Consider the following 26,954-nt stretch of genomic DNA (forward strand, 5'->3'; position numbering starts at 1 on the left):
GTGTTGAAGCAGGGACCTTGAGATCTTCAACCTAATGCTTTCCCAACGATCATCTGGGTCAGTTTGTATTCTTGATTCACAGTGCTATTATCACTGCTGCAACTGTGCCAATAGATGGCAGCAGCACACTTATTTGTGAATTGTGACTGTTGGAATTTGTTCAGACTTTGGGTTGAACATCAAGGTAAAAAGAGTATGTTGTTTTTCTGGTTGCTAGTGCATTCCTGGGCCAGTCAGTGAAGCCTTGCCAAAAAAAATGAGTGTTTTCATTCAAAATGTTCATCTTGTTTGGAGGGCCAGTTACAGACCAGGTAGACTCTACAAGGTATTCCTAACTGTTCCCATATACTGGCTGAAGTCAGTATGAAGACCCTGTCTCCTGGCGCTTGTCTCCCACCTGGTTTAAGCTAAACTCACCATAAATCATCTCTTTCTAATGACAGTAATCAAATCCATTCCACCATTCAATGAGATCTTGGATAATATTTTGATGACACTCAGTAAATGCTGCGCTATAGTGTCAAGTGCAGTCAACTCACTTCACCATGGAATTCAAGTCTTTTGACAACGTTACCAATGCAAGATACAGGTGCAAAAGTAGGCAATTCAGCCCACTGAGTTTACTATGCCCTTCAATGAGATCATGGGTTGATCTGATAACCCTTAACTCTACTTTCTTGCCTTTTCCCCATAACCTGAGATACTTTAAACAAATAAAAATTGTGGATACTTGAAGTCAGAAACAAAAACAGAAATTGCTTGGAAAATTCAGCAAGTCTTGCAGCGTCTGTGGAAAGAAAGTAATTTTAATGTTTTGGGTCCAGTGACCCTTCAGAATTGATCATGGCAAGGAAAAGGTTGGTATTTATGATAAAGGTAGGGTGGGGAAATGGGGAGATAGAGATGGAGCCCAGAAAGAGAAATACAAGTGGACAAACAAAGGAAAATGTCAAGGTCAGGCTGGGAAAATGACTAGCTGCTAATGGGGACCATTAATGGTTGATGATGGGTTGTTTGTGGTAGCAGCCCATATGTTGACAAGGCCTGGTGTTTGGGAGTTGGGGTAAGGGCATGGTAGAAGGTACTCAAATTCTGTAATGGGTTCAACAACTTTAGAGTCCGGAGGTTGCAGGTTTCCCCGTGGAAAATGAGGTGATGTTCTTCCAACTTGCACTGAGCTTCGCTGGAGCACTGCATCAAGCCTGAGGCAGAAATATTGGCCAGATAACACAGAGGTATGTTGAAGTGGCTGGTAAATGGATGCTCAGGTTCAGTTCTGGGGACAGAATGTAGTTGTTCTGCAAATCAATCACCCAGACTGCGTTTGTCTCTCCAGAGGAAACCACATTGTGAGTAGTAAATACAGTGGACTAGATTGAGTGAAGTGCAGGTAAAGCATTTTATCACCTGGTGCTTCTGGAACCTTGGATAGTGAGGAGGGACAAAGTAAACAGGAAGGTGTAACATCTTTTGCAATTGCATGGGAAGGTGTTCTGTGGGTATGGGGAGATGATGGGAGTGGACTAATGTGATGTACCAGAGGGAACAGTCCCTGCAGAAGGCTACCAAGGGAGGGGAGGCGTATATGTGTCTGCTGGTGGCATCCCACTGCAAGTGGTGGAAATGGCGGCTAATGATCCTTTGCATATGAATGCTCTTGTCATGGTAGGTGAGGACAAGGAGTGACCCTATTGTGTTGTGGGAGGGGAGAGAGTGGATGAGAGCCAAAGTGTGGAGATGGGTCAGGGCCCTGTCAACCACGGTGCTGGGGAATCCTTGGTTGAGGAAGAAAATGGACATTTCAGAGGCTCCTGTGTCGAAGTGACAGCATCGGAACAGATGCGATGAAGACACAGGAACTGGGAGAATATAGAACACAGAACAGTACAGCACAGTACAGGTCCTTCGGCCCTCAATGTTGTGTGGCCATTTATCCTGCTCCAAGATCAGAGTAACCTACATACCCTTCATTGTGCTATCTTCTGTGTGCGTATCCAAGAGTTGCTTAAATATCCCTAATGTATCTGACTCTACTACCACTGCTGGCAGTGGATTCCACGCACCTACCACTCTGAACAAAGAACCTACCTCTGGCATCTGCCTTAAACTTTCCTCCAATTATCTTAAAATTATGTCCCCTCGTGATAGACATTTTCACCATGGAATAAGGTCTCTGGCTATCCACTCTATCTATGCGTCTCAACATCTTGTACACCTCTATCAAGTGACTTCTCATCCTTCTTCGCTCCAGTGGTCCCTCAGCAATTCTTCTTCAGATATGTCCTCTAGTCCAGGCAGCATCCTGGTAAATCTCCTCTTCACTCTCTCTAAAGCTTCTTTGTCTTTCCCATAATGTGGCGACCAGAACTGAAGACAATATTCCAAGTGTGGTCTAACCAGGGCTCTATAGAGCTGCATGATAATCTTGCAGCTCCTAAATTCAGTATCCCTGCTAATGAAAGTCGATACACCTTCTTAACAGCCCTATCACCTTGGGTGGCAACTTTGAGGGATCTATGGACATGGACTCTAAGAAGCTGTTCCTTCACACAGTCAAGATTCCTGCCTTTAGCCCTGTAACTGCACTCAAATTTGACCTTCCAAAGTGAATCACTTACACTTTTCCAGGTTGAACTCCATCTGCCACTTTTCAGCCCAGTTCTGCATCCTGTCAATGTCCTGTTGCAATCTACAACAGCCTTTCACACTATCCACTGCTCCACCAACCTTCATGTCATCGCAAATGTACTAACTCACCCTTCCACTTTCTCATCCAAGTCACTTATAAAAATCACAAAGAGCAGAGGTCCCAGAACCGATCCCTGCGGAACACCACTGGTCACCGAGCTCCAGGCTGAATACATTCCATTTACCACCACCCTCTCTTCTATGGAAGAATGGAATAGAGTCTTTATATGAAGCAGTGTGTGAGGTATACTGAATGTAATTTTGGGAATCGATGGGTTTGTAGTGGATATTGTTGGCTAGCCTTTCCTTAGAATTGGTAGCAACTATTGAGGAAGGGAAGGGAGGAGTCAGATGGACCAGATGAAAGTGAAAGCTGGATGGAAGTTGGAGATGAAATAGATAAACCTTTGCAATTCTGAATGAACAAGGGAAGAAGCAACAATGGTGTCACCAATATACCAGAGAAAGAGTTGAAGGTGGGGTCTGAGTAGGACTGGACTGAAACAAGGAATGTTCCATGTCACCCATAAAGACACAGGTATAATTGATGCCTGTGACTCCCACAGTTATATTGACGATACCTCACATGTTGCTTTATGTAAAGAGTCGATCCCATTCTCCCAGTTCCACCGTTGCAACACCTTTAACCTTTAGAAAGTCAGAGGAGTTAGAGGAGAAGTTGTTCAAAGTGAGGCTGAGCTTGACCAGAAGGGTGGTGGTGGATGGAAACTATTTGGGTCTTTTTTATCCAGGAAGAAGTGGAGAGCCTGAGACCATTGAGATGTGGGATGGATGTGTAAATAGATTGTACCTTGATTCACTTATTGATTTAAAAATGTCTATCTCAGCTCTGAATATACTTGATGACCCAGCCTCAACAGTCTTCTGCGGTAAAGAATTCACAGACTCGGCCCTTTGAGAGAATAAATTCCTCCTCGGCTCTGTTCTAAATTGGTGACCACTTATTCAGATTACAACCTCAGGTTCTCGGCACACTCACGTGTGGAAACAACCTCTCCTCATCTATTGTATCAAGCCGCCAAGAATCTTAGATGTTTCAATAAAGTTTTGACTTTTTTTTTAAACTCCAATGAGTACAGGCCTATCCTACTCATCCTCCACTCTACAAACAGTCCCTCCATACCTGGAATCAACTTCGTTAACTTTCTCTGGACTGCCTCCAATGCCATTTTATCTTTTCTTAGAGGGAGATCAAAACTATTCACAGTTGCCCAGCAATGATTTCACTAGCACCTTGTTTGTTCTCTATCTTAATGAAAGAGGACAACATTTCCCGGAAGTGTTATTAATACCATGGGTTTTGAGAAGGAAGAATTGAGAAAAGTCAGTATTACTTTAAAAAAAGGATGCTGGAGAAATGAATGGGTTCAAAGGCTGCAAAACCTCAAAGTGACGATATGAAACATAGAGTGCTAAGGGAAGTGGCTGTGGAGATATTGGGTGCATTGATGGTCATCTTTGGAAATCCTATAGACACTGGAGCAGTAACTGCAGATTGAATGGTGGCCAATCTATTCCCACTATTTAAAAAGGGAGGGAGAGGGAAAAGAAGAGAATTTACCTGATACCAGAAGTGGACAAAATGCTGAAGTCAATTTAAAAAGATGTGACAACAGAATGTATGGAAACCATTAACAGGATTAGATAAAGTCAGCATCAATTTATTAAAGGAAAACCATGCTTAACTAATCTATTGCAGTGGATGTACTGTATTTGGATTTCAAGAAGGGTTTGAGAAGGACCCGTGTAAGAGGTTAGTGGCATTGCGGGTAATGCACCAACATGGATAGAGCATTGATTAGTAGACCAGAAATATGGAGTGGAATTAAATGAGTCTTTGACTTTGTGCTAGACAGATCAGTGAGCTTTGCACGAGCAGTTGGGAGACAGCACATCTGAAGTGAAGTGCAGCCTGCATATCTGTGCATGTTTCTGGGAATTTGGAGCATTGTGGGAATTCAGTACAGAAGGGAAGAGGTGCTCTTTGCTTTATTTTAGTTCATAGTTTGTAAGGTCTTTTTAACAGGATAAATTAAGGCCCTGGTTTGGGGGGGTGCGGGGCAACACAAATCAAAGTGATATCACAAGGAAACCGTAAGTTCACTGGTTGTTTAGAGCTACTAACTGTGTATTATAAATTGCTTTCAGATGAACAGGACAAATGTTTTACAGATTAAAAAAGCTAAATCTACCTGTAAAGTCTAACTCTCAGTAGCAGTTATTTAGAATTCAGCTGGTAATTGTCTAAGTATGGATTCAATCTCTCATCAAGTTCCAGACAAACAATAGCCTCAAATAAATTGTTCATCATTGGTTGTACTCAAGTTCTGAAAATGCAGTGGCCTCAGGAGATTGAAGGGCTTAATTTTAGTTCATTCAAAAACCATTTGTTTCCAAAGAGTTAAAACTGGGCCCTGGGCCTCAGTTTGCAAGATACTGAGTCTTCACAATGAATAAAAAATGCACTTCTGAACAGGTCAAATATGGTTATTTGCTGCAAACTTGAATAAAGTAAGGGGAAGAATTAACAGCAAATCAGAAAAGGGCAAAAAAAATTGTGAAAAATCATTTTTCGCAATTCCATTTCGAAACTTTTTCAGGGGAGAATATCTTGCAGTGAGTCGTGATTGATTCTATGCAGTGTAATCCAACAATTAGATTTTACTTTTTGGGGCCAATGGGAAAGTGAACAGTAGTATTGGATGCTTAATTTGCCAATACTGCATATATTTCTATTTACACGATGGGTATTCATGATGACCTTCGGTTGTCGAATATGAGGCTGCTTTCATCTGCTGTGAGCACCTTCTCCACACGGTACTTATACTGGCTTATGTTCAGCCCTTGTGGCTGAGAAGTTATACAACCAACTGGAAAGCTTGTCTTGTAATTCTATTAAATGCTTTAAATCTGGAATTGAAATGCAAGCATATTTCTTTATATTTGAAAGCCTAGAGTTTATTAACTAAGTTCAACATGGAGAGTTTTAATTTGTTACTGTAGCCCTGAAAGAGTCCATTTTTCAAATTAAATAAACTGCAGATGCAGGAAATGCAGGTATTATATTGGAAAAACTCACCATCTGTGGAAAGAGAAACTGAGTTAATGCTTGAAGTTGAAAATATCTATTGTTTGGAATGGGTTGGACTCCTGGATTTGATAGAAGACTGACTGTGTTGAAATGGTTCAACTTCCTATTTTAATAATAGGTTCTCAATGCCCAAAATAGAGCTACCAACTCTAGTTAAAGACAGGTTTGTTCACGGGACATTCTGACCAGCTAATATCTGATCTTGTGATATTATTAGATACAGAATTCAATTCCCTAGACCCCCATCTTTTGGAACTCTTTGATGAAACCTGACAAAAATCAGTGATATAGTCTGACAACATTGCTACCAGAACATAATACAATAACTGATCAAGAGATGACTCTTGGTGTCTCACTTATATTTCTGTTTGTAGCAATACTCAGAAAAGAATGTATAGTTTAAGACTGACCAGTACCAAACAGGCCTGCGTGTCTAAGTGCAGCAATTCCTGGATGATTTGCCGGTTAAACTGACAAGTGACAACTACTATACATACCACGTGAGTGACAGGCACTGATTATCACCAAGAAGGGAGATTCTAAGCATCACCCATGACATTCAATGGCATCACAATCACTGAATCCCTTATTGTCAACACTCTGGTAGTTAGCATTGACCAGTAACTGAACTGGGCTAGTCACAATTGCATGCTTTCTGATTCTCCAAAGCGTGTCTGTCCATCATTTGAAGGCACAATGGGTGAGTTTAGCACCATGACACTCAGGAATTCTATCCACAACAAAGCAGCCTACTTGATTGGTAGCACATCCATACACATTCAACTTCTCCATTGTTGAGTTGTAGCAGTAGTGTATACTGTATACACGATGCACAGCAAATTTCATGACTCCTCTGACAGCTTCTTCCAAACTCATGACCACTACCATCTAGAAGGTCAAGTGCAGCAGATACATGAAAACATCACTACATACAAGTTCCTGTCCAAGTCACGCACCATCTTGGAAATATATTTTTGTTTCTTCAATGTCACTGGATTAAATTCCTGAAATTAAACTCTTTATATGACATTGTGAATATATCTATGCCACATGAAATGTGCAAGAAGTCAATTTACCACCATCTTCTCATTGGTAAGTGGAGATAGGCAATAAATGCTGACCCATCTAGTACCCACATTCTGTAAATGAATTATAAATAAAGTTCAGAGAGCACTGTTTCTATCTCATTGAATTGGCCAAGGGCCTGTACTTGCATCTGATTACAGTTCTATATGATAACTTTAAGTCTTTCAGTGTCAGTTGTACAAATCCAGAAAAACAACGGCTAGATAACCCACACAAATCCAGCAAAGAACTCTAGTTCTGATGATGACATTCCGCTGCCCTCTCAATTCCACTTTTCCAGGCTCATCCCTACTGTGTTATCAGTCTTGGTCCCAAGCTGTGGTGTTTAAGGGAGTTGGTAAAAGTAGAGCATTGCATTTTTAAATTCAGAGCTCTCACCTCCCAAGCTTCGAAAGACAGTGCTGAAGAAAGGGATCTCTGATTTCAGGGTGAGCCCAGTTATTCTAGAAGGTTGGGGATAGAAGCTTTCATCTAGCCTCCTCCCACTTTACTACTCGTAACCCAATTGCAATAACCCACTATGGTGATAAGTTTGCTCGCTGAGCTAGAAGGTTTGTTTTCGGACGTTTTGTAACCATGCTAGGCACCATCATCACTGAGCCTCTGGTGAAGCTCTGGTCCTGCTTTCTATTTGTGTTTTGATCTGTTAAGGTGGGTGATATCATTTGCAGTTCTTTTTCTCAGGTTGGTAAATGGGGTTCAAATTGATGTGTCTATTAATAGAGTTCCGGTTTGAATGCCAGGCTTCTAGGAATTCCCGTGCGTGTCTCTGTTTAGCCTGTTCTGGGACGGATGAGTTGTCCCAATTAAAGTAGTGTCCTTCTTTATCTGTATGTAAGGATCCTAGTGATAGTGGGTCCATAAGACCATAAGACATAGGAGTGGAAGTAAGGCCATTCGGCCCATCGAGTCCACTCCGCCATTCAATCATGGCTGATGCGCATTTCAGCTCCACTTGCCAGCGTTCTCCCCGTAGCCCTTAATTCCTCTAGACAACAAGAACCTATCAATCTCGGCCTTGAAGACATTTAGCGTCCCGGCTTCCACTGCACTCCGTGGCAATGAATTCCACAGGCCCACCACTCTCTGGCTGAAGAAATGTCTCCGCATTTCCGTTCTGAAATGACCCCCTCTAATTCTAAGGCTGTGTCCACGGGTCCTAGTCTCCTCGCCTAACAGAAACAATTTTCTAGCATCCACCTTTTCAAAGCCATGCATTATTTTGTACGTCTCTATTAGATCTCCCCTTAATCTTCTAAACTCCAACGAATACAACCCCAGTATCCTCAGCCGTTCCTCATATGCTAGACCTGTCATTCCAGGGATCATCCGTGTGAATCTCCGCTGGACACGTTCCAGTGCCAGTATGTCCTTCCTGAGGTGTGGGGACCAAAACTGGACACAGTACTCCAAATGGGGCCTAACCAGAGCTTTATAAAGTCTTAGTAGTACATCTCTGCTTTTATATTCCAACCCTCTTGAGATAAGAGACAACATTGCATTCGCTTTCTTAATCACAGACTCAACCTGCATGTTTACCTTTAGAGAATCCTCGACTAGCACTCCCAGATCCCTTTGTGCTTTGGCTTTATTAAGTTTCTCACCATTTAGAAAGTAGTCCATTCCTATATTCTTTTTGCCAAAGTGCAAGACCTCGCACTTGCTCACGTTAAATTCCATCAGCCATTTCCTGGACCACTCTCCCAACCTGTCTAGATCCTTCTGTAGCCTCCCCACTTCCTCAGTACTACCTGCCTGTCTACCTAACTTTGTATCATCGGCAAACTTCGCTAGAATGCCCCCGGTTCCCTCATCCAAATCATTAATATATAATGCGAACAGCTGTGGCCCCAGCACCGAACCCTGCGGGACACCGCTCGTCACCGGCTGCCATTCTGAAAAAGAACCTTTTATCCCAACTCTCTGCCTTCTGTTAGATAGCCAATCCTCAATCCATCCCAGCAGCTCACCTCGAACACCATGGGCCCTCACCTTGCTCAGCAGTCTCCCGTGTGGCACCTTATCAAAGGCCTTTTGAAAGTCCAGATAGACCACATCCACTGGGTTCCCCTGGTCTAACCTACTTGTTACCTCTTCAAAAAATTCCAACAGGTTTGTCAGGCATGACCTCCCTTTACTAAATCCATGTTTCAGAATGGGTCATGACTTTTGGTGACTAGTTAGTATTCGTGTATCCGGGTGGCTAGTTTTCTGCCTGTTTGTCCGATGTAGTGTCTCTAACAGTTCTTGCATGGTATTTTGCGAATGATATTCGTTCGTTGTTTGTATAGGGTCCTTAAGGTTCATCAGCCACTGTTTAAGTGTGTTGGTAGGTTTGTAGGCTACCAAGATGCCAAGAGATATCTTTGAGCTATGGTAATGTGGCTAGAGTTTCTGGGTGCGTTGTGTCTGCTTGTTTAGGTTTGTTGTTTAGGAATTAACAGACTGTGTTTATTGGGTACCCGTTCCTCTTGAACACACTGTATAGGTATTTTTCTTCTGCTGCTCGTGGTTCTTGGGTGCTGTAGTGTATTGTGACCCATTTAAACACTATACTAATGCAGCTCCATTTGGGTGCTGGGACGATTGAACGTAGAACAATACGTCGCAGAACAGGCCCTTCAGCCCTCGATGTTGCGCTGACCTGTGAACTAATCTAAGCTCATCCCCCTACACTATCCCATCATCATCCATGTGCTTATGCAAGGATTGTTTAAATCTCCTTAATGTGGCTGAGTTAACTACTTTAGCAGGCAGGGCATTCCACCCACTTTCCACTCTCTAAGTCAAGAACCTGCCTTTGACATCTGTCTTAAATCTATCGCCCCTCAATTTGCAGTTATGCCCCCTCATTCAAGCTGACATCACCATCCTAGGAAAAAGACTTTCACTATCTACCCTATCTAATCCTCCTGATCATCTCGCATGTCTCTCTCAAATCCTCTCTTAGCCGCCTTCTCTCCAATGAAAACAGACCCAAGTCTCTTAGCTTTACCTCATAAGAGTTTCCCTCCAGGTCAGGCAACATCCTGGTAAATCTCCTCTGCATCTTTTCCAACACTTCCACATCCTTCCTGTAATGGGGCGACCAGAACTGTACGCAATAATCCAAGTGCGGCCGCACTAGCATCATGACATTACGGCTCCGGAACTCAATCCCTCTACCAATAAAACCTAACACACCGTATGCCGCTTTAACAGCAGTATCAACCTGGGTGGCAATTTTCAGGCATCTATGTACATGGACTCCAAGATTCCTCTGCACATCCGCACTACCAAGAATCTTTCCATTGACCCAGTATTCTACCTTCCTGTTATTCTTCCCAAAGTGGATCTCCTCACATTTATCTACATTGCACTCCATTTGCCACCTCTCAGCCTAATACTGCACTTTATCCAAGTCCCCCTGCAACCTGCAACATTCTTCCACACTGTCCACTACTCCACCGACCTTAGTGTCATCTGCAAATTTTCTAACCCACCAATGCCTGCATGCAAGTCATTTACAAAAATGACAAACAGCAGTGGTCCTAAAACAGATCTTTATGGCACACCACTCGTAACCGGACTCCAGGCTGAATATTTCCCATCAACCACCACTCACTGCCTTCTTTCAGAAAGCCAGTTTCTAATTCAAGCTGCTAAATCACCCTCAATCCCAATACTCTGCATTTTCTCCAACAGCCTTCCATGTGGAACCTTATTAAAGGCTTTACTGAGGTCCAAGTCAACTGCCCAACCCTCCTCTACATGCTTGGTCACCTTCTCAGAAAAGTCATTGAGGTTTATGAGACACAATCTGCCCTTGACAAAACCATGTTGCCTGTCTGAAATCAATTTGTTGCTGCGAGATGATTAAAATCCTATCTCTCATAATCCTTTCCAAAACTTTTCCTGCAACAGAAGTAAAGCTCACTGGTCTATTATTACCTGGGTCATCTCTACTGCCTTTCTTGAACAAGGGCACAACATTTGCAATCCTCCAGTCCTCTAGTATTAAACCTGCAGACAATGACGATTCAAAGATCAAACCCAAGGGTTCCGCCATCTACCCCCTAGCTCCCCAGAGAATCCTCTGATAAATCCCATCCGGCCCAGAGGACTCCTCTACTTTTCACTCCTTCTTGAATTGATAACACCTCTTCCTTACTAACCTCACTCTTTTCTAGTCTAATGTCTCATATCTCATTCTTCTCCTCTACAATATTCTCCTTTTCCTTTTGTACTTGCTTCTGTTGTTAAGTATCTGTTTTGTATGTGTTGCATTCCTGTAGATGCTGGTCTCAAGTTCTCCATTAGCTGTTCTTTCCACTGTGATATCTAGGAAGGGGAGGTGATGTTGTTCTCCTCCTCTTTTGTGAATTTTATGCCAGTAAGGATATTGTTGATGATGTTATAAGTTTTCTTTAATTTGAATTGAGTTGAATTTATTGTCACGTGTACTGAGGCACAGTGAAAAGCTTTGTCTTGCGAGCAATACAGACAGATCACATAGATAAGTAAATAATAGGTAAACAGTGGCAAAAACAAAAACGCAGGTATAGGCGAATGTTAAGAGTTTGAGAGTCCATTCAGTATTCTAACAACAGTAGGGTAGAAACTGTTATGAAACCAGCTGGTGCATGCGTTCAGGCTTCTGTACCTTCCCCCCCCCCAGTGATAGACGTTGTAGAAAAACATCGCCAGGGTGGGATGCATCTTTGAGAATGCTGGCAGTCTTTCCTTGACAGCGGGCCTGGTAGATGGATTCCATAGATGGGAGGTCAGCCTTTGTGATTGTCCGGGCTGAGTTCACCACTCTCTAACTGTCTCTGATCTTGAATGATGCAGTTACCATACAAGGCAGTAGTAGACAAATCCAGACAAATTGCTCTCGATGGCGCCCCTATAAAAGTTGGCAAAGGTATTCACCATCTTGCCAAATTTCCTCGGCTGCCTGAGGAAGAAAGGATGTTATTGGGCCTTTGTAACCAGTGCGTCCACATGAAGAGTCCAAGAAAGCTTGTTGTGGAAGACCACTCCTAGGAGCTTGACACTCTCCACTCGTTCCACCTCTGTGCTGTTAATGTGTAGGGGAGCATGAGTAACATCCTGCCGCAAGTCCATAATGAGTTCCTGAATTTTGCCAACATTTGAGAGCTAGGTTGTTCTCAGTGCACCATTCTTCGAGGTCTTTCACCTACCGTCTGTTGTCTGTTTCATTGCCATCTGAGATTTGACCAAGTATGGCGGTGACATCAACGAACTTATAAATGACATTAGTCTGGTATTTGGCGATGCAGTCATGGGTATACAGTGAGTACAGTAGAGGGCTCAGGATGCACCTCTGGGCGGCTCCGGTGTTGAGTGTTAGTGAGGATGAAATATTGTCCCCAATCTTCACTGATTGTAGCCTGTGGGTGAGGAAACTAAGTGTCCAGTTGCAGAGAGTGGGGCTTAGTCCAAGATCACTAAGTTTAGTAATCAGTCTCGAGGGGATAATAGTGTTGAAGGCTGAACTGTAGCCAATGAATAGGATTCTTATGCAGCTGTTCTTGATGTCAAGATGTTCTAGAGGGGAGTGAAGGGCAAGATTTGTTCTGTTTTGTGATGACAAAGGTGTCATCCAAGTAGCGGACCCATATTTTGAGTTGGGTAGTGGGGAGGGTTGTTGATTTGAGTCTCTGCATTACTGCTTCTGCTAAGAAACCTGATATTGGTGATCCCATGAATGTTCTGTTGATTTTATTGGATTTCACAATGAACACATACAGTAGCGTAGTAATTTATTGTTACTTGTATTTATGAAAGTACAATAAAATGTATATAAATTGCCATAATCAGGCACCATTTTCATTACATAATTTTGTGTGAATTATTTCTTTTTATAATTTAAGACAAATTTCATTTTTTGTTCCATCCACGGTTTCTTGATTTGTTAAGTGGCTACGGGATGCTGCTTTACTCCGCAACTGCCAAAACTGTCCCTCAGGCCACAACAGCAATGAGGAAGCTTGCTGAAGCAGCCCCTGCCGCTGCAAACTGGATTCAGAATGCTGCCTCTGTCAATGCTGCCTCATCATTGCCGATACTTTAGCCACTGCCATAGCCAGGAAACTGTCCCACCACTTGAGGACCAGGGCCAACTCGACGCTCGAGTACTGAGGGATCGTCCAAATTAATTCTCGAGGACTGAGGGATCGTCCAAATTAATTCTCGAGGACTGAGGGATCATTCACTCTGTCACTATTGCAGACGCTGCCAAAACACCTGAGGAAAGGAAGGGATCCCAATTGATCAATGCTGGAGCTATTGCTTAAGTCATGAAAAGGAAACAGTGGGGGGTGGGGGGCTGGGGTGTGTACTGGATCCATTGCTCAATAGCTCCCTGCAACCTCCCTCCAGCACCCCAGTCACAGAAGGAAGAAAAGGTGTATTTGGTTTAAAAATTAAATGAAGAAAATAGGTAAAGAAGAATGAAAGAAGGGTGCGGTTGGTCATGCGGGAGCGGACGGGCCTGGGAGCCCTAATATTTCCTCTGCCATCTGCCATCTGTGCTAACCTATATTCATGCATCACAATGAGACTGATGTGACCACCAAATCAAATCAGTAGGTATGCTTCATACTTGAAAAAGTGAGTGGATCTGCTAACTTTGCAAAGGCACACTTGTTGAACAGAGGTGTTGAGAAAATATTTCCTTATTCAGAAAAACGCTGGTACTTTCTAAATGCACCAGTAGTCATAGTTATGAGCTATAGTTGGTTAAATCTGAGTGGTGAGCATGACAAGGGAAAGAAAGTATTGTGAAATGCCAACTAATGGAGCTACAGAGTTACATAAATAGAAGTTTCGTTTTCATGGCATGAAGTGATTCTCACAATTCCTAGTTAGTGTTCTCTAATGAACTAAGTCACTGTTCAGATGCCAAATAAATGCTAATTGTTTTTGCTGATATCAAATTAAATCTTTGGAAGTAGTTGCCCTCTCGAGGAAAAAAAAATCTTTTGTGTGCTGTACTTATTCCCTCATGTACTATTGGTGTAATGTCCAGATTTGGCTTTGGATTAATATTTTAAAGAATGCTACAACATTTTTAGTAACTAAAATTATAGAATCCATGAATGACTACGTCATAGAAAAACACTGCTCAGCTCACTGTGAACACACCAGTTCTCTGCAAGGACAGGTCAGTTAGCCCTTCTTAACTCATAGTCCAGCAATTTCTTCTTCTTAAGTACTTATACATTTTGCTTTTGCATGCTATAATTGAATTTGCCTCAACTGCATACTCAGGCAGTGCATTGCAGACCTGAAACACTTGCTATTTAAAAATGTTTTTTCTCATACACTGTTGCTTCTTTTGCTAATCATCTTAAATTAGTGTTTCTGGCCTTGACACCACCACCAATGTCAAAGATTTATTCTTATCTCTGCTGTCTGGACTTCTCATGACTTTGAAAACTTCCATTCAAGCTGCTCTCCACCTGCCTTTCCAAAAAAAAACATCTCCAGTTTCTTCAATCTATTCCTGCAAGTAGAGTTTCGCTTCACTTGATGCTATCTCACAGAGCTTTGTCTGAAGTCTTTGCCTCCTTCATCAAGCACAGTGCTCAGAATTGGACACATGTTCCTGTCAAAGCAGAATGAGAGTTTTCTGAAGTCTCATTGTTTCATTGCTTTTTTTATTCTGTTCCTCTATCTGTAAAACTCATAATCCACTATTTTTTATAACAGTTTCTCAACTTGCCATCTTATCTTCAAAGGTTTGTACAAATATGCTGCCAGGTCTGTGTTTCTGCACCCTTTCGAGATTATATAAAGTTTTTTCTTAGTGCTTTCAGGAAATATATCAGTTCACACTTCTCTGCATTAACTTAGATGTAATCCATGTTGGCACAATCCACTAACCTGTATTTGATTTTTTAAGGTCTATCACTGTTCCCACTGTTCACAATAATTTCATGTTTGGTATCACCTACAAATTTTGAATTTGTACTCTGTATGCCTAATGATCTCTCAGAAATTAGCATGACCAAGTAAAACAGTAGATTATTATCAATACTTGGGGAACTGAAGTGTATACCTTCTGCAAGATAATTATTCGCCCTTGACATCAAGGCCATATTTGACAGAGTACGTCATCAAGGGGCCCTAGCAAAATTGACATCAATGGGAACCTGTGGGGAAAGTCTCCTCTGGTTGGAATCACATCTAACATAAACGGAGAACATTGTGGTTTTTGGAAATTCAGGATGTCTTTCCTGGGGTTCCACAGGGTCGTGTTCTCGATCCATCCATCTTCAACTACTTCGTCAATAATCTTCCCTCCATTATAAGATCAGAAGTGGGGATGCTCACTAATGATTGCATAGTGTACACCACCGTGTACAACTCCTCAGGTACTGAAACAGTCCATGTCCAAATGGAGTGAGACCTGGACAAGATCTAGGCTTGTCTGATAGTGGCAAGTAACATTCAGAAGTCATACAACACCAAGTTATAGTCCAACAGACTTATTTGAGATCACAAGCTTTCCGAGTGTTTTTCCTTCATCAGGTGAATCTATCCATCATCCTTTGACATTCACTGGCATTATCATTACTAATCCCCCACTGGCAATATGTTGGGAAGTTACCATTGTCCAGCAAGTGAACTGCACTGACCATCTAAATACTGTGACTACAAGTGCAGGTCAGAGGCTCGGAATCCTGTCGCAAATAACTCACCTCTTGATTCCCCATAGTCTGCCATCGACAAGCACAGTCAGGAATATGATTGAATACTCATCACTTGCTCCAACAGCACTTTTAGCTTGACACCATTCAGGCCAATGCAACTCAGAATGTTTTTGTTAACACAGTCTCTTGTTTATACCTATGCCTACAGGAATCTTACTGACACTGCTCGTCTCTAAGCTGTATAAGGTTCACTCCATACAAAGTTAAAAGGTACTTTCTACTTGGAGAATGGAAGTATCATTTAACCCTTAAAGTAAAAATTTAAATTTTCTCTCACAGTTCCTTCAGTGTTGCTGAGTCAAAATGCTGGAGTTTCCTCTTAAATAACATTGAGAGTGTAGCGATACCAAGTAGACAGCAGCAGCTTTCCGCCACCTTCTACAGGACAGTAGAGATGGCTGATAAATGTTTGTCCAATCAGTGAAGATGACATCCCATGAATGAATTAAAATAAGAACATAATTCTCTCTTTCAATCATTTAGCTTACTTTCTATGTATGTTGTCACTTTCCCTTTTTATCCTATGGATTTCAACTTCGCTGATACATTTATTATATGGTACTCGATCAGATGCTTTTTGCAGTCTATGTCCACTGCGTTAACTATTACCCTCACCAATCTTGTTAGTGCCTCATCAAACCAATTCAATTAAGTTAATTAAACACATTTTGTTTTCAACAGATTCATGCTGGATTTTCTTAATTAATCATAACATGTCAAATTGACTGAGCAGTTTTGCCTGGATTCGTATGTCTTAAAAATTTTCCCACCAGAGATTTGTTATGACCTGCTGGGGTAACGTGGCATAAATTGGATCCCACTATTCCTGTATGTTTTATAGTAGACTGTAATGGAAAATTAACATTTATTGTGAAATCTATAAAAGCATAGACAGACCAAGAAGCAAGGACCTGACTTTGCAAAGATTTGCAGACCTTGCAAATTGTGGACAGACAGAAAAAATGTAAGCGGATGTACAAGGACAATAAGCTACCATATCAGCAGTCAAGGAATGAGAAAAACAACTCCATATGTGGAAAAGAGCGCGAATGTTCCCAACTCTTGGCCTTGAGGTGTGATAAGGATAAGAGAAGTTTAGTATAAAGAGAGTATGTGAAAGTCGTTAAGCTCCCCTTACATGAGGCGTTTTGCTCAATGTAGTGTTTGCCTGTGTTTGCAGAACATGGAATCAAATCTGCTGTTGAATACAGATTAGACATCACTTGCTTAACAATTCAAATTGTGTGAAGGGTTATACTAAAACAACCAGTTGAAGATTGTATGTCAGGTTTGCAGTGTGGCTCAGTTACAGGTGCTAGACACTGCACATATTTACCATGAAGGGCCCTGTCCTTGGCAAAGAGCAAGAGGATGTCCATGCATTGCATCTTTGTCAACTGAACAGAAGTTTGGGAGCAGACATTCCCTTGTGCAGTTCTGACGGCAGTGCCTTGACCCATCAGATTTGGAGATGCCAGTGTTGGACTGGGATGTACAAAATTAAAAATCGCACAACACCAGGTTATAGTCCAAAGGGTTTAATTGGAAGCACTAGCTTTCGGAGCAGCGCTCCGAAGCTAGTGCTTCCAATTAAACCTGTTCAACTATCAACTAGTGTTGTGTGATTTTTAACTTTGTACACCCCAGTCCAACCCGGCATCTCCAAATCATTAACCCATCAGAGTCCACCTGCCTACCAATCATCACCCTCTTCTCATCAGTTTAAATTTTTGTTCTCTTTTTGAGATTTGATTTTTTTTTTCACTTCTGCCTTGACGATTACAAGACCTTATAGAGGTTTATAAAGTCATGAGGCCCATGGATAGCGTGAGTAGCTAAGGCCTTTTTCCCAGGGAAGAGGAGTCCAAACTAGAGGGTTTAAGTGAGAGGTCAAAGATTGAAAAGGGACCTGAGGGGCAGTTTTTTTCATTCAAAGGATGGTATGTGTGTAGAACGAGCTGGCAGAGGAGGTAGTGGAAGTGGGTACAATTTGAACAATAAAAAGGCATCTGGATGAGTACATGAATAGGAAAGGTTCAGAGGGATGTGGGCTAAATGCTGGCCATTGGTACTAGATCAGTATAGGATATCTGGTCAGCGTGGATAAGTTGAACTAAAGGTCTGTTTCCATGCTGCATAACATATGACTCTACACAATGAATAGGTTTTGAAAGAATCTCCTGTTCCCTCAAGAGTGGTAACCAAATTAAATCCTAATCAGGTTTTCATAGTACACTATTTTACATGAATGGAATTCATTTTCTGAGAGTTTTTTGCATTTTCTTTTCAGGACAAAGGAAAAGACAAGGTTTCAAAATTCGACTCCATTCGACACTCCATTGCTGGAATGATAAGATCACCAAAAAATTATTTGAGTTCATCTGTAAGTTAATTGTATTTTCAAGTGGTTTTAGTGGTCATACTATTTTGATAAATCATGTGTGGGTAGTTGGATTTAATAACTTTACCAGTTCACATACCTTACATTATCCTTTTGCTGTATTCTCTGTACATTTCTTGCATTTTCATTAAATTGATTCTCGGGATGTGAATGGACATTACTGGAATGGTTGTAATTTTCTGCCCTGTTGCTTAGACTGGTTGGTGGTGATAATGGAGTTTCTCTGACTGTTGTAGTGCATGTGAGATTTATCCATCTAGGTTTCCTGTGTGTCAGTGAACAACTTAGATGTCAACAAAAATTTGTAAACTTTGCAAATATTTAATTCATTCTTTGACTGTGGTTGGCTTTTTACTTGCAGAGTTATTCACAGATAAGTTATTACTAATGAGCTGTTTTTCTTGAATTTGGTCTCAGCTTTTCTGGAATATTCCTCAATATTTCTGAATAACAGCACCATTATCTTACTGTATAATTCTTAACTAATCGTTCAAACAAAGTTTTTTTTTCACTTTACATTAGCATGTATAGGTATATTGGGAAGAATATATATTAAAATTTCAAGAATTAATTTATCCTGATGATTTTCTTAAATAGAATTTAATAGTAGTAGTGGATACTTGAGGGGATATTGTCTATTTTCACAAAGAAAAATTGTAAGGGAAGGACCCACTATCCATGGTTAACTAAATAAGTTAAGGAAGGCATCAAACTAAAGGAAAAAGCATGTAATTGGCCAAATATGAGTGACAAGTCAGATGTTTGATCAAAATATGAAGAACAGCGGAGAAGGACTGCAAGGTTAATCGAACAATCAGAAGATGAGAGGAAGCTAGTCAGAAGATAAAATGGAGATCAAGAGTTTCTGCATATATCTATAAGTGAAAAGGTTAAGTAGAGTGACTTCAGTTATGACTTAAAAAGTTGGGACTGTTTTCCCCAGAAAAAATTGGTCTAGGAGGAGATAAGATAGAAGTTTTCAAATCATGCATCTGCACAAAATAACATAGAACTTTAAAAATAAGAATAGATGCAGGCTATTCAGCCCTTCGAGCTTGCTCCGCCATTCAATATGATCATGGCTGATCTTTAAATTCAGTACCCTTCTCCCCATACCCTCAGTAGCTTTCTTTCATTACCCTTTGATCCCTTTCGCGCAAAACAGGCTATCTAACTCCTCTTTGAAAACTTTCAGCGTTTTGGCCTCAACTGCTCTCTGTGGCTGTTTTGGCCTCAACCGCGTTCTATGCAGAGAATTCCACAGGCTCACCTTTCTGAGTGAGGTCCTAAATTGCTGATGCCAAATGGCCTATTGAAGTTTTCACCTTTGTGTCTGGACTTTTCTGAGTGTTGAGAACGTCCTGCATTTATCCAGTTTAGTCCTTTTTGAAAGTTAAAGTTTCTCTGAGATCCCTCTTCATTCTTCTAAATTCCAGTGATTATAGTCCTAACCAATTCAGTTTTTCTTCATAAGTTAGTCCTGGGATCAGTCTGGTAAACCTTGGTTGCACTCCCTCCACACATGCATTCCATAGGATGAAACTGTTCCAATTCTTAATATTGAGAACCAGGGGCACAATTTTAAAGTGTAAGAGGAGCAAATGTGAGACAAGAAGAAATCTTTTCATGCAGCAATAATTAGGATCTGGAATGCATTAACTGAAAGTCCAACGGAGGCAAGTTCAGTTGAGGAATTTACGAGTTGTTAAAAGATTATTTCATTCAAAACAAATGTACAGTATGGTGCATGAAAGGAAGGAGATTGTCATTAAGCTTAAATGCTTATTGAGTTGGTATTAACTTGGCCCCTCGAGCTTGCTCTGCTACCAGTTAACATGGTGGCTGATCAACTTTCATCACATCCTCTTTCCTGCCCTTTCCCCATAACCCATGATTTGTCTACTGATCAAGAAAGTATCCATCTCAGCCTTCAATGCAGACAAGACCTCTGTCCCCACAGCTGTCTGTGGCAAGTAGCTCCAAAGATTCCCACCATCCCAGAGAAAAAATTCTTCCTCATCTCAGTCGTAAATTGATGTTCCTTAATACTGAGACTATGTCTACTGATCCTAGGCTCTCCCAACAGGGGAAACATTCTCTCATTATTTATTCTGCCAAGCCCCTTTTGACTTCTATATGCTTCAATTCGGTCACGTCTCATTCTTCTAAACTCCAGTGAGTAGAGTGCCAATTGTTTACACATTGTTCATAAGACAATTTCTCTTTGCCAGGGATCATTCTAGTGAACGTTCTCTGAACTGTCTCCAATGTCACAATATATTTCCTTAAATAAGGGGACTGAAACTGCTCACAGTACTCCAGATGTGGTCTTGTACAGTTGCAGTAAAACTTCCCCGCTCTTATACTTCAACCCTCTTGAAATAAAGGCCAACATTCCATTAGCCTTCCTCATTACCTGCTGCTCCTGTATACGAGCTTTCTGTGTTTTGTGCATAAGAACTCCCAAGTCCCCTTTGTGTTGCAGCTCTTTGCAGCTTTCCTCTGTTGAACTAATACTGTTCTTTTGTTTTCTTTTTAAAAACTAACATCTTCATTTTTTTTCCCCCACATTACACTCCATTTGCCAACTTTTTGCCGACACACTTAACCTATCAATACCTCTCTGTAAACTGTTTATAGTTTCTGGCAATCTGCCTTTCTACCCATGTTTGTTTTATGTGCAAATTTGGCTACAGTATATTTGCTTCCTTCCTCCCAGGCATTAATATGTATTGTCCTCGTACTGATCACTGTGGAACCCCACTGGTGACAAGTTGCCAACCTGGAAAAGAACCCTTATCCCCTACCTTGCTGTTTCCTGCTCAATAGCCAATTCATTCTCCATGCAGGTATGCTACCTGCAACACCATGGGCATTATCTTATAGCTTAACCTTTTGTGAGGTGGCTAGTTGGCCTAAAGGTACTCCCTTTGGCCTCCCTCCCTTTTTGAATTGGAGTTTTCAAATCCTCCACTACGTCTCCAGAATCCAAGGATGTTTAGAAAATTTCACCAGTGTGTATAGCTACTTCTTTACTGGTTGATTTATCTCTTTGATTTGCGTGCTCTGTTCTTTCCTATTACATTCTGTTTTATACTTCCTGTACCTCGTTCTCTTTTCCATTGTCTGTACTCTTTGATTTACGACATTTTCCCAAGTTTGATTCCTTGCTCCCACTATTTAGTAAATACAAATGTGAAGTTTCAATTGACAATTTAAGTAAATGCTTTGATAATTTTGAAGAAAACAAATAACTAATGTAATAATAGAGAAGTACTTTACATGGTGCAATAACTAGTAGTGGTTTGCTTCTACTTTGGGATAATTTGACATAAAACTGATTTTTAGTTTAAACTAGTCTACTAAGCTCTTCAGAATCTGACATTCTTACCTCATCTTGTCCATATGTAACTCCAGACTCCCTGAAAGTAGCAGACATTGCCTTGTGTACCATTCAAAGTATTAATTCCAGCATTGAGTATGCACTGGAAACAACAAAGGCATGCCATGCAATGTTTTCCTTCTATTTATCATGGAAACTGTACCAATATTCAATATACATTCAAAAATGTTCAATATACTCCCTGTATCATCATTTATAGCGAATGTCTCACCCTCCTCCATCCCCACCCCTGGCAATGTCTTGTGCCACCAAAACACGACAGTTTCAGCAGAAATGACAGTAGAGTAGTCTGCACTGAAGAAGATATGGCCCTGAAGATCCTCATCCCTAACTGTGGACCCAAAGTAGTTTTGTAGTTTCTGGTCAGACATGGAAAAAGAAACTTGCTGACCATCTACTATAGCCCTCCTTCAGCTGATGAATCTGTAAGCAGCATTTTGAAAAAGGCCGTGCGCGTAACAAAGGCACAGAATTTGCTTTTGGTGGAGGACTTCAATGTCTGTCACCTAGAATTGTTGACTGGCACCATTACTAACTGAAATGGATGATTCCTGAAGGTCATTACTGTCAGCCTCACTCCGTGGTCTGTGGTGAGAGAAACAAGTCACAAAATCCTACTGTACCTCATCCTTGTCATCTCCTTTTCAAAAATATATCTGTCCACGGTAATATTGACGTTATCAGTATAGTTCATGTGGAGGGTAGTCCTGTTGTTTGAAGACACCATTTTGTGTGACAATATCACTTGCTGCAAAATGGGAAAAATTTGGAACAGATCCAGCAGTTCCAAACTGAGGTGTTTTGGGTCATCAGCTGCAGCAGACTTGTATTTCACCACAATTTGTAACGTGATGACACAAGACATTTCTTGCTCTGCTGTAACCAACAAGCCAGAAGATCAACCCTGACTCATTGAAGACCTTTGAAAAGCATACCAGGAACAGCATGTGGACATACCTAAAGATGATGTAACAAGATAGTGAAGCAACAGACATGCCCAACAGCTGTAGCAACAGATTACAGAATTAGTGGATTAGATAGAAATTGTACAGCTTCTGCCACATGCATTTGTGAATGATGGTAAACAATTGAACAGTTACCTGGAGGAGAAGACTCCTCACACGTGCCCGTCCTCAATGATGGGAGAGCCCAGCATGGCAGTAGAAATAAAAGGCTGAAGCATTTGCTACTATCTATAGCCAGAAATGTCAAGTGGATGATCCATCTTGTCCTCTTCCTGGAGTCCCAGTATCATAACAAACAGTTTTCAGCAAATTTGGTTTATTCCATGCAGTTTGAAGGCTGAAGGCATTATATATTAAAGGTTGTTGGCTCATAACTGCATGTAATCACATATCCCCTTTTGCTTGATGTTTCTGTTGAATGGCTTTAACTTCAAAACGTGACTTTGACAGTGATTTCAAGAAAGTTGTTCTTGAGAAGATGAGAGTGAACCACTTTTGTGAATTTCATCCCCCTGCAATTCATGTGGTGTAGTTGTATGTACAGTGCTATCAGGAAAGGAAATCCTTATTTTTGAATCAGTGACCATGAAAGCACGGCAGAAAGTTTTCAAAAGATGTAGTGAAAATCTGTTGTCACATTGACAACTGGTCTAGAGAAGTTAGACCATGTGAACTCACTCATGGATACTTGATCCTCTGCAGAAGCGGGAACATTTAAGAAAGGGGACCTGAGATGGGTATGGGGGTAGTGCAGTTGGAGCTAAGAGAGAAATGGGTACACTGAGGCTTGCCTGAGTGAGAATTCAGGTCAGTCCAGGGATATCAGAACTTTTGGTGATTGTAGTGTTGTTCCAATCACTTCGTAAGAAAACGAAGGCATTCTTTTAGAATGTGACTTTGTGCTATCCCAAGGGCTTTTTCATTGAAATGTAATATTGCAACAAAGACATTTCATTTTTAATATTTCCAGGAGGACTTCAGGTTTTGAAGGATTGCCGAAAATAGATTTTGTTTCAAGTTTTTTGAAAAAGTGATTTCTTGATCGGTGTTCAAAAAAGGCCACTGAAAATGCTTCAGACGTTGGCAGTTTTGTCTTTTTAAAAAACCTCCCAAAAATCACATGATTGGTGATAACTGCTTGTTCTCCTGTAGACCCAGCTGAGGCTGTTCTTTCTGTTTTTTTGTTCGGGACAAGAAACCTGCAAGGAATGTCTGCCTAGCCAATTTCTCCCTTTTCTGAAAATAAGCCCTTCTTGTTGAGTTCAATTTGGAACCAATTTGTTATTCTAAAGAGTATTGAAGAAACATGTTATTGTTATGTTCCTTGAGTAAGCTTTGTCTGCAAGGTTCCATGGACGAATGTTCCTTCTTAGTGACTTGCCCATTCATCAAAATATCAAATAGAATTCAAAACATTAGATTACTTACAGTGTGGAAACAGGCCCTTTGGCCCAATAAGTCCACACCGACCTGCCGAAGCGCAACCCACCCAGACCCATTCCCCTACATTCACCCCTCCACCTAACATTACGGGCAACTTAGCATGGCCAATTCACCTAACCTGCACATTTTTTTTTTGGACTGTGGGAGGAAACCGGAGCACCCAGAGGAAACCCACGCAGACATAGGGAGAATGTGCAAACTCCACACAGTCAGTTGCCTGAGGTGGGAATTGAACCCAGGTCTCTGGCACTGTGAGGCAGCAGTGCTAACCATTCTATGCTTTCAAGAATAAACCATTGGACAAACATTTTCTCAAAATATCTACAGAGGATGGTTTTTTTTCTGTCTTTTGAAGAGTGTTTGTCTCTCTTTTGGGGGAATTTTAAAGCATGTTGCTAACCCAGTATATGATATTCAATGATGATGCAGCAATTAGTTTTGTTTTGATAATAAACCAACATTTGTAAAGAAATTTGGTTGATAGATCTTTTTGTTTCGAAGCTTATATAGATAAGGTATTGAACTGGCCAAATTACGAACTGAAAGAAGTATGTTGTGACCTGTGGAGAAGTGGAACTAGAGTGCCAGTGCACTCCTTCACCCTTACTCATAGTAGCATGTAATACCTAGAATGTTGATCCCAAAGAAAAGCCACAAATATAATTCAGAAATGCCTTCCTGTTTTATTAGAAACTATGAGAACTCTACTGTTCAAGTGAACTTTCAGTAAATTAATCAGTGTAGTATTCGACTTCCACTATATTGTTTATAAATTTCATAATGCTTTTGCCAATGTGCATTTGATTTCTTGTTATGCATGTTAAATAAGACAGAGAATAGCTATAATTTTAAAATGCCTTCTTTTTGTGTTTAACACAGTATTGCGCATACAGTTGAGACATTTCATGAAAATTCAGATAACTCTTATTTTTCAGTTTTTTGACGTGATGCCTACCAGTGAAAAACCATTAGCAGAACAAGATTGGTATCATGGAGCAATTCCTCGAATAGAAGCACAAGAGCTATTGAAACAGCAAGGTGATTTCCTGGTCCGAGAAAGCCACGGCAAACCTGGTGAATACGTACTTTCTGTTTACTCAGATGGACAGCGGAGACACTTTATCATTCAGTATGCAGATGTAAGTATGCTGATTATTGTCATAGAGTCATAGAGATGTACAGCATGGACACAGACCCTTTGTTCCAACCCGTCCATGTTGACCAGATATCTCAACCCAATGTAGTCCCATCTGGCGGCACCCGGCCCATATCCCTTGAAACCCTTCCTATTCATATATCTGTCCAAATGGCTTTTAAATGTTGCAATTGTACCAGACTCCACCACTTCCTCTGGCAAGAAATGTCATAATTAAACTGATTTATTTCTTTTCATCTGCTGCCAACATTTTTCTTCAAGGATTTATTTTAAAGCTGTTTTGCACCAACTAAATGCAGTATTTTGAGTACTTTAAGCTTTTACTATCACCATAGAAATCATTAACTAACTTAGAAGAAGGGATATTAATTTTTTTAGTGATCTGTGCAAAGGATCATACATCAGCTTTTCATGTTTAAAGACTTTTAGCTTGTTCGTTGCACTAAGATTTAACATTGATTGAACATTACTTAGTTAGCAACTAATATTGGGGGCGGCAAGGTGGCTCAGTGGTGAGCACTGCTGCCTCACAGCACTAGGGACCCAGGTTTGATTGCAGCCTGTGGCATTTGCACATTTCTCCCCGTGTCTGCCTGGGTTTCTTCTGGATGCTCTGGTTTCCTCCCACAGTTCAAAGATGTGCAGGTCAGGTGATTTGGCCATGCTAAATTGCCCATAGCGTTAGGTGCACTCGTCAGAGGGAAGTTGGTCTGGGTGGGTTGCTGTTTGGAGGGTTGGTGTGGACTTGTTGGGCCGAAGGACCTCTTTTCACACTGTAGGGAATCGAACCTAATATACAAAAATGCAGAAAAGATATTCCTTACTGACTTGTTAAAATCTCCAGCAATACCACCATGTTTAGGCAATGCATCATGGTCTCAGCAGAAATATAGCCTTGTAAATTCAAATGCAAATCACTCTCGGTATTTTGACAGGTTCCCTTTTTCCCACCACAAGTGAAGCAAGTCTTCCAGTATCATTTATAAACAAAGTCCCCTTCACTCAACCTTCTTAGCATCACTGACTTCAAATCTCATATTCCGTCTTGGTAACACTATGATTATATAAATCTCCACAAATCTCATATGTTTATTTGTCTGCAAAGAAAAACATTCTGACATGCATTCTGCTGTCACAGCTGACACAGCTGTCACAGCTGCTTTGTTCATGTAGTGGCATCTCTCACTTGGTCATTTTGCAGACCCTTTGAATCTGTAACTCTACCAGTGGTAAAGCCAATTATCGTTTCCTTTATGTTCATGTTTTGAAACTCACATCTGACTTTCACTTGGGCTTGATCTTGTCACTGAGCAATCTGGTAATAGGCATGGGCATGTCTCCTAGCAGACTTCAGCTCAACTCCACACCATCCCATGTTACATGGCTTTCTGTTTACCTTAAATTATTAAAGACGATGGAAAGCATAACATATTACAAAGATGTATGCAGTTGCTTGATATTAACTAGGCCATCTGAAAGATCTGGGCAGATTTTAACCTATTTTTAAAATGTGTGTAGATGTGACAATCTTGCAAATTTATAGAATTTTGAAAGAGTGCTCAAAAATTAATTTTATAATTTCACATTAAAACTTTGACTTAAACTTGAGGAAATAATTGTTGCATTAAACATAAACCCCCAAACCTTGTCCACCATCTACAGTGCACAAGTCAGGATGGTGCAAGAAAACTCCCCACCTGTCTAGCTGAGTGCAGCTCCAGTCAAGCAACACGCAGGAAGCTTGGTACTATACTGGTCAAAGCAGCCTGCTTGATCGGCACAACATCCGTTATCCTCCACTGCTGACACTCAGGAGCAATAGTGTGTGACTTCTACAAGATGTGCTGCAGAAATTTGCCAAATATTCTCACACAGCACCTTCCAAACACATGATTGAGAAGGACAAGGGCAGCAAATGCATGGAATCACCACCATCTGAAAGTTCCCCTTCAAACCACCCACTATCCTGACTTGGAAATG

At 41.0% G+C, this 26,954-nt stretch overlaps 1 protein-coding gene across 5 annotated transcripts in view; it reads left to right on the top strand.

The window, feature by feature from the left end:
* The window catches only part of fer (fer (fps/fes related) tyrosine kinase), a 199,311-nt gene that overhangs the window by 108,123 nt on the left and 64,234 nt on the right, over positions 1-26,954 (top strand). For all 5 annotated transcript variants that reach the window (XM_072583637.1, XM_072583635.1, XM_072583636.1 and 2 more), the window contains 2 exons: positions 17,897-17,989; positions 24,754-24,957. In XM_072583637.1, the coding sequence (XP_072439738.1) occupies positions 17,897-17,989; positions 24,754-24,957 (297 nt within the window). The remainder of the gene's footprint in view (positions 1-17,896; positions 17,990-24,753; positions 24,958-26,954) is intronic.

Source organism: Chiloscyllium punctatum, chromosome 2, assembly GCF_047496795.1.
Source record: "Chiloscyllium punctatum isolate Juve2018m chromosome 2, sChiPun1.3, whole genome shotgun sequence".
Lineage (NCBI taxonomy): Eukaryota > Metazoa > Chordata > Chondrichthyes > Orectolobiformes > Hemiscylliidae > Chiloscyllium > Chiloscyllium punctatum.